This window comes from Cynoglossus semilaevis, chromosome 1 (genome assembly GCF_000523025.1).
Source record: "Cynoglossus semilaevis isolate Cse_v1.0 chromosome 1, Cse_v1.0, whole genome shotgun sequence".
Lineage (NCBI taxonomy): Eukaryota > Metazoa > Chordata > Actinopteri > Pleuronectiformes > Cynoglossidae > Cynoglossus > Cynoglossus semilaevis.
The window spans coordinates 26,877,213-26,886,307 of NC_024307.1; the positions used below are offsets into that span (position 1 = coordinate 26,877,213).

Genomic DNA, 9,095 nt, shown 5'->3' on the forward strand with positions numbered 1-9,095 from the left:
GTGATGGTCTTCATCATGTTGGTCCATGTCGACATTGGTAGCATGGCACTTTTCTAATTCCTCACAACCTGAACTCTTTAAGATCATGCTCATGGAGCTGTGATGACTGCTCCCTCCTCCCAGCAGGTAAATCTACAGACTTTAACGCTGTCATCTGAGTATATGAAAGTTAAAATAAGCCGAACCAAGTCTGCGCCTGGAGGAAAACACCCGAACCCCACCCCCACCCCACCCCAATGCCCCCCATGCATGCTGTTGTAACGGTACACCGAGGAAAACCTTTAGCTGTCCCTCCAGACTGAAAGGACCAGACTGGTCAGAAACCGGATGGTTCTGGTTTTTAATCCCTTCCCAGTGTGGTGCAGGGCGAATAGTGAAGCTGATATTCTGCCCATTCACCCTGTTCTACATTTAGCCTTCAATTTAGAACATCACTGAGAAGTCAGATCAACAACAGACCAGAAATAACAGCTGACCTTTCACCCACTTTCACCCTCAACAACAACTTCAGGAAAAAAATGTTACCACATTCAAGACGGAGGTGTCAGTCCGAACTACAGTTAGTCAGCAAAAAACAAACTGGTCACGTCCTGCTTTCAGGCACTGATGCCTGGAAGTTTCACAAAGAAAGACAGGTGATAGAAGGTCAGAGTGGAACCCAGTGTGTAGAGCCAGTGCTCCGCCGATGTTTGCTATCCTCAGGACGTGGAGATGAGATGCTGTGTGTGTTTATGTTTTCTACAGTAGATAGAACAGAGTGAGTGAAAACTGAGTGTAGAGCAGTCAGAAACGTCTGAACTGAACCTTTAAATGATCAGGATGGTTCTTTTTTTTCTAACTAAGTAGCCAATAGCTGAACTTTTAGCTTCTAGTTGTCTGGACCAAATTCGGCCCAGATCACGTTTTATATGGAATCGAGACTGTTTGTTGATTGTAGATACCAAACATGGAATCGAAAGGAAAATATTGCAGCAGTTCTACACTGTTGAGAGCTGAGAGAAATAGATCTGGATATCAAATGTGGGCCACATCCAAGTCAAACTACAAGCAAGTTCTTTTGAGTGCCATGATGTGTCTAACTGGCTAATATCATGAGTCCAGTGTGTGAGCCACATGCTAACCACACGTAAACCCAAACTGCCCTCTGTGTGATTGGTCTAGAAGCTTATGTGGTCCATAACTGGGCCAGACCCAAAAGTAAACGGAAAAGAACACACACACTTGTGTTTCTGATCACTGCCTGCAGTATTTGACCACTCAGTGTTAACTTTCTTGAATGGACCACTGTCTCGTCCATGTGGACACATCCTTCCATCTGCTGCGACAGACTCCTTTCCTCTCCTCTTCCATCTCCAGACTCCTTCTGCAGCTTTTGATTCACTCCTTCATTTTATAAATGTAGCTCAGTCTCATATTAACAGCCTGTGTTATCAGGACGTCAGCTTGTCTCAACAAGATCAGCCCCTCAGGCTGTTCTCAGCATAGTTATAGGAGGATCAATGAGAACACACACAAACACACACACACAAACACACACACAAACACACACAACATGGCAACTATGGAATTATTGAATTTTTTGGCAGTTGTCTTGGACCAGTCAAATCGACCGGATGGCCCAGATTTACTATCTAGAGAATGTCCCCTCAGAATGTCCTCTTGTGGACGTCCTTGATGATCTTTAGTGGCCCACACCACATATCCAGAATCTGGGTCACAGACCTCCAGGCAAGATCGTCTTCTTCTAGCCCTACCCTGCGTGGCCTTTAGTGGCCCACATCTGCCAGTCAGGGCACTACGATGGCCACCTTTCTCTAGACCGAAAGTAGCCTAGAAAATCGGAGAAAAAAAAGCCAGAAAGCATGTGTGTGTCACTCACGCAGACAGACGGCTGCCAGCAGACGCAGGCCGTTCTCGGGGGGGAAGCAGGTGGGAAACAGAGGCTGCAGGACGTAGTTGGAGAAGGTCAGTGCAATCACTGCCTGGTTGGTGGGATAGATGACCAGCACGGCGATCCACAGACGCAGGAACCTGAGGAATAAGAGAGCAGGGGCAGACGTTGGACACTACCGTTGAATGTAGCAGAGACTCCTTTGTTCACATCTGTTTCTTATTCATTTGAACTTTTTCATTGTTTTTGAACTAAAGTTTTTCTTGTGAATAAGTAACACTGTGCACTTCAGTCGGGCCACACACCTCATCTTTATGTGTAATGTGATAATAAGAGTCTGTGTACTGTGTATTTAACGTTCCACAAATGTGTACAGCCCTGTGGAACTTCCATATTTATGTACTTATGACTAAAACCAGGACACAGAGGCAGCCGGACAAACCAAACCAAACAATCAGTCTCTGTGAACCTGCTGTGTGTTCATCCAGGCCGGAGCTTCACACTGAGCATCTGAACTACAAAGTGTGTGTAGGTGCAGGTTCACTGATGTGTGTTCATTGATGGCTGCTGCACAAAAGGACAAAAACAAGCAGTTTGGCCTGTTTTGTCTGCTGGAATTCCTCTCCGAGAAGAACTGTGATAATAAACCTGTGACACTATAAAAACAACAGGACCAGGCTAATCTGGTCTGTGAGAAGACACACTGTGTGTGTGTGTGTGTGTGTGTGTGTGTTTCCGGAAGTTCACTATCAGCAGCTTTTCCCACACCTTAACACTTTTAACACAGTATTTCAGAAACAGCCAACCATAAAGACTACGTACATTTAGGAGAGAATGAATCAAAGTGAAGGAGTGATAAATATATATCACCATGTTACCAACTAAACTGACTGTCATTTGTCATGTAATCAAACGTGATATGTAGTCGCACGAAAAGGGCTCAAAGTCGAATGGTCACTGACGATAAATGACCAATGAACAGCAGCATATCCCTGAACCTGGTTCTTATTGGTCAGTCTTTTTCTGTTCTTCATTCACCATCATGTTCTAGTGGAGAACTATCAAGTGTTCCAGCTCACCCTGCCAGGCCTCCAAAGATGTCCTTCACGTAGGAGTAGTCTCCTCCAGACTTTGGAATGGTGACTCCCAGCTCGGCGTAGCACAATGCCCCGATGGCAGTGATGACGCCAGTGATGATCCAGACAATAAGAGCCACGCCCACAGAGCTGGCGTTCTCCATCACACCCTTAGGACTGACGAAGATACCAGAGCCGATGATGTTACCTGGAGAAAGAAGGGAAGAAATAAAATAAGAAGAATTACTCTCCAAGATCCAGTTGCATTGTGGGAAGCCAGGTGTCTCGGATTAATATTACTGAAGTTTTACTCAGTTCTGGAATCAGGCTGGTCGTTCTCCACAATCTGCTGACTCAAGGCATTTGAATTCTATCCTTTAATTCCTAAGGACATGTCACTGGACATTCATTCAAACATCAAAACGTCTGTTTTTTTCTGTTGGTTTTAACATGATCTTTGCACAAAGATGGAGGTTCGGACAATTGGGTAATATTCTGGTTGGATAAAAAGACAGTTCTCTGAGGTCAGAGCCGGGGGCTGCCCCTCAGACTCAGCTGCCTCTGCTCTGACCGCCATGAAACGTATCCAACAATAAAACAACAAGGGTCAACGGTTGAAGGTTACTGAATCATAAACTGCTGATTTGAAAAAAGCAGAGTGGAGTTTTACAGTACAAAAGTCAAAGATATATAAAGGAGTGTGTGTGTCGGGGTGTGTGGGTGTGTGTACATGCAACATGTCTTCAATTGTCCCTCCTGTATTACTGTCAGGTGACATATTAACACTAGGATAATTGAAAGCACACAGCAGGACATTGGACGACACTTGAAGTTACCGGTTGATCTAACAATAAAACTTTAGGAAAGATATATCCTAAATAAAAGTGGAAAAAATAGGTCAAAATCATTTATGAGTACACCAGAAGTTAATCATTTAATGTTAGCACAGGTATAGACAAACCTTTTAATGTCATAAAATAACCTAAAAAAGCTCAACGTTGTCTGATGACTCCCCAGAGTTAAGGCTGATGACGAATTACCAAAGAGCTAAATTGATTATTAAGGCAAACAACTCATATCACTTTTAGCCAACATTAGAAGCAACAACAGCAGAACTACAGCCAGCTTTGTTAAAAGACAAAACGCTAACTAAGCATAAATAAGCCACACTTTTCTAAAAATATAGGGGAAAAAAGCCAAGTTAGATTTGACAAATTTGCTAACTAGTGCTAGAAAGCAGTAAAAAGACAACGTTTGCTAATCTAGTAGCAAAGTGGCAAGAGAGTTCATAAATACAGCCAGTTAACAACAAGACAGTTAAAACTTAAAACCCTCTTAGAGCTCAGGCCAAACTCAATAAACGCATTCAAGTCAAACTGATTGAAATTAACAAAATGATAACTGGGAAATAAAATGTAAAATACCCCAAAAACAGATGTCTGTGTACGCGTATGAAGTGAACATTGAAAAACTTGAAAAAGTGTTCTAGGGTTAATACACAGTATGGAAGTGTGTGGTCTGAAGTGCAGTTACAGGTAAAAGGCAAAAAGAAAACAGAAGCTGCATGTGAATTGACTCAGGACTTTTCTGTTGCTGGACTAAGCGACTCCTCCGATCAATACTAAGATAAAAGTGGCGTGCAGACAGATGTGTCCACACACACTGTCACACACTAACATGCCAGCCTGGTGCTGACCAAGTGGAATCCTTACGTTTCCTTCCTTCTTGTGTTGCTTGTGTCCATGAGGTCTGTTCTCTGACAACCTCGCTGTTCCTCTCCTCTGATTTTCTTTTTTTTTACATCAACGTAATTAGACTTAACACAATTCAAGACACATGTGTGGGGGTGTTTTTGTTTTGTTTGTTTGTTTTTTTCAGTGTTTTTCTTGTAGGTTAAACTAGAAATATTTTCTGTCTATTTAATTAAATATTAATCAAATATTTATTTATACTATTTGTATTTAAACTAGTGTTCTTTCAAAAAAGTGCAACAAAAATACCTCCAGTTAAAAGTTGGCAGAGATGTGGATACGCAACAAAAATACCTCCAGTTAAAAGTTAGCAGAGATGTGGATACGATTAATACAATATTAGCTTAGAGTAGGTAATATGTAGACAAGAAAAGATTATGTTCAGAACTCAAACTCAAATAGAACAGAATAGAAGTTAGTGAACATAAAAGAAAGAAAGAAAAAAGAAAGAAAGAAAGAAAGAAAGAAAGAAAGAAAGAAAGAAAGAAAGAAAGAAAGAAAGAAAGAAAGAAAGAAAGAAAGAAAGAAAAAAGAAAGAAGAAAGAAAGAAAGAAAAAAGAAAGAAAAAAGAGAAAAAAGAAAAAAGAAAGAAAAGAAAGAAAGAAAAAAAGAAAAAAGAAAGAAAGAAGATAGCTTAGTTAGCCAAGATTAGTAACAGACAATTTGACTTCATTTCAATATTATTAATATTGATGGTTTAGACAAGAATGTAGTCAAACTTAATCAGGGAACACATAGATATTGAATGTAAATGAAAGTTGGTTTACTCTTCACCTCCCTGTGGCTGTTTGACACATTTGACACATTGAAAGTGAAGTACTCTCTTGTGCTACTCTGTCAGACCTGAAAACTGTTTAAACAGTGACATTAACAAAGTTTACTCAACCTTCAGCTCCAACTGTAGCAGTACGAGGGCTTCCAAATGGGAACACGAGGGATGCTACAGCAATATGCTAAATCACCTCTGTGGGTTAGGGTTTAACGCTTTCACTTTTTGCCATGTGGATATAAGTTGGAGTCATAAACATTTACACTTCACAATAGGCCATAAAAGACTTTGATGTCTTTCAGATTCCGCCTGCTCACTCATAATTCCATTGAACCCAGCGACAGGTGAGTTCAGAACTGGAAGAGTCAGACAGGTCACCTGAGCCCACGGCCTGCTCGAATATGAAATCATGAGTTCATTAAGGCAAGGACAAATGAATGAGTGAATACATGAGTGAGTGAATGGCCTGATCAAAGAGAAGACCGGTGGTCAGGCAAATAAAAAGTCAGTCATGTGACTGTGTCATGTGACTCTGCATGGACTCTGGATGGCCATTAAAGTCCTGCACGTGTCAACTCTTATTGTCCCAACACTGCTAACAATCTGAATGAATGGACTGAATTCTGTAGAAATGTATAAAAATAAAACACATTTATATCCAGCGACACAATTCTCAAAATCATTTTGTTTTCCTTTGCATCTCACCTCAGAAAATATACCGAACAGTAAGAGAGTAACACTGAACCAAAGACTAGTTTATGGCACGACAAAAATTAAGTGATTGATACCAAAAAAAAAAAAAGAAGAAGAAAAGCCGCCAGAAAGAAAATGGTAGGAGAATAAAATGATTACATTTTTAGTCAATAAATAGCAGTTTTGGCTAGCTGGAATGGAAACTAAAATTGAGAATCGACCAGTAATTCACCAAAAAGTATTACATGTCAATTAAAATTAGAGGCCTTGATGATAATGCTAAAGATTTGTGGTTAAAATATAGGCCACACTCCAGCTATAGTTAGACCAGGAAAAAAGCAGACGTCAGACAAACAACTTGTTCAATTAGCAGGTTAGCTAGCAACAAGTCTAAAGCGTGGCTCTGAGAGGAGCACCAACCAAAGGCTTGGTCGTACGGTCGGTCACGTCACCCTCACAACTGTAACTACAGCCACACGCGCTTCAGGAGATGTCAAGTATGATTCCGATTTAGAGAACTCTTCACAGGAACATTTCTGTGACAATGTTCTTTTTCACTTCCCATCAAGGCCCCCACCAGACTACAGACTGGCGCACACACACACACACACACACTCTCACTCAATTCCCTCCTGTTACCGTGGAAACAAACGGACGTGTGAGTCATCCCGTCCTTTGCTCCACCTGTCAAGGTCAGCGGGACGACCACACACTCAGGCTGTGTTAGGGATTTGTGTGTTCTCTGAATCTGTGTTCGTTTGGTTGGACTGTGCACATCTGCTCATCCCGTTTTTCTGGATATTTAACCCAATTACAAAATAATGACTAATTATACATAATATATATAATTATAAGACAGATTTGATCAAAGTGTTCTCTAAGTCTCTTCAATTTCTCTAATGGTCGTGACATGGCCCCTTCAGGTCATTTGGTCACATTTTGTTATCATATTTAGGCTAACTTGTAGCTGTTTCTGGGCTAACTTTCTGCAGCGGAGTGACTTCTTTGCGTACTTAATTAGTTACGTTAAGCTAATTTTATCATTTTATAATTCGTGCTACTTATGAGTTAAATTTTAAGCATGTACACACACTTTTTATATATATATATATATATATATATATTTATTTGGGTTATTTAGCTACATTAAATCTAAAAGTTAGCTTTGGAGTTTTAATCTGTATCTTTAACTCAGCTATTCATGGCCATATATTTTAGCTGACTCAGTTTCTTCTTACAGCAATTATTTTAATAAAAATACAGTACGTTATAGTTGATATACCGTGTTGTACTCACCGACTATAATACCACAGGCGCTCACCAGTCCGATCTCCTTCTTCAGGGCGACTCCTCCTCCTCCGGACTCCTTCTCTCCCTGAGCATCCTTGGAGGATCCAGTGCTGCTGCGCTGCCTCGGACCGTCCGTCATGTTGGTGATGAAATTGGTGTTTTTTAAGTGTCTTTTTTTAATTTAAAATTCGAAAATGCTCTCGTCGTCCTCACAGAGGCTCTTCTGTGCGTGCGCTCGCCGCGCACCGGTGTCACCTTTGTGCGTAAAACCACGGTTCAGTTCAACGTGGTTTTCTTATCTGATAAGAAATAATAAAAGCCTTGTGCACCGTCAGCACTTCGCCAAAGCCTTCGATGAACAATAAAAAAAAGAAACACTCTCAGCTGATGAACCGACAGCGCCACATTAACTAGTCACCGCGGCAGCAGTGAGCTTTCACCTGTCGGAGGCCCAGGTCACAGGTGGGTCCACCAGGGGTCAGAGGTGAGGACAGAAGGCACAATCAAGTCCGGCCACTGCGCAAAAAGCGCATAATCCAATGAGAGTCGTCAGAACTAAGAGGAAACGGCTCAGGTGTTGGCTGTAGCTGAGAGCGGCAGAAACTAAGACGGATATGAGGGGAAAACAATGAAAAAGAAATTAATGCAAAATTTAAAAAAAGGTCAGAGTTTCTTTGTTCCAGGTGTGTGCTGAATACACACAAACATCCTCCCTTTGCCAAAGACCTGCTCCAAATGCAGACGCAAAGTGGAATAAAAGTGGAGGAGAACAAAGTGAGTGAAGTCGTTCAGGTTCTCCTCACGGACATCACAGCTGAGCCCCTGAGCTTGGACAACAGCAGGTTGGAGTAAACGTCAACACGTTCTGCTTAATAAACGCACAGCAGCGACGCCCTCTTTTCTCTCCCTCATCGCCCCGCCCCGCTCTATGACGTCAAGGTTTGTTTTTCCTCCATCAGCCTCTGAGACCCTCCCTGTTTTCTCCCCTTACCCACACTACAGTGTTGTCCCTGAAACTTCAGGTTCTGAAGAAGAACCAGAACCTGAGGTGTCAGTATGAAGAGAATAAAAAATAAATAAAACCAGTTCCTGTCCTTCACTACTTCCTTTTCCCTTCCCTGTCTGAACACACACACAAACACAAAGTCTCACTAATAGATTATTCAGAATGCAGCAGAGCATGGCTCTAAATTTAGACCCAACTCTCTTAGTGTGATCCACAACTGCTGCTGCTGCTGACGTCAACCTGTCACATCACAACTGGGTCTTATTCATTAGATAGTAGCCATTTTCTGCAATATTTTGTCCCAATTTTTGTTTGTTCTTAAGCTTATATATGTTAGATAATGACTCATCTGTTTTTTCAATATCTTTTTAATAGTTTTTTAGGCTAATGGACTAATAATTAGACACACAATGCCTGACTGTCTAGCTGTAATGTTTAGTTAGTTAGTTGTTTGGCTAGTTTTTTTATTTTTATTGATCTTGGCTTTGGTGCAGTGTTTGTTTTGTTTTTCATTGCTAACGTCCATGTTTCTGTTTGTGCCCTAGAAATGTTGCCCTCTTCAATTGGTTCCACTTTTGCTATTTTGTGGCTTTAATAATCTGTTTGTTTTCAAACAAAC

The 9,095-nt window shown here is 41.2% G+C and overlaps 1 protein-coding gene across 1 annotated transcript in view; it reads right to left on the reverse strand.

Moving 5' to 3' along the window:
* The window catches only part of slc7a8a (solute carrier family 7 member 8a), a 12,724-nt gene extending 4,374 nt beyond the window's left edge, over positions 1–8,350 (reverse strand). Inside the window, exons 1-3 of the mRNA XM_008323285.3 lie at positions 7,477–8,350; positions 2,971–3,175; positions 1,880–2,031 (exon numbers count right to left, since the gene is read on the reverse strand). Of these exons, the coding sequence (XP_008321507.1) occupies positions 1,880–2,031; positions 2,971–3,175; positions 7,477–7,609 (490 nt within the window). The 5' untranslated portion in view covers positions 7,610–8,350. The remainder of the gene's footprint in view (positions 1–1,879; positions 2,032–2,970; positions 3,176–7,476) is intronic.
* Positions 8,351–9,095: the final 745 nt, after the last annotated feature.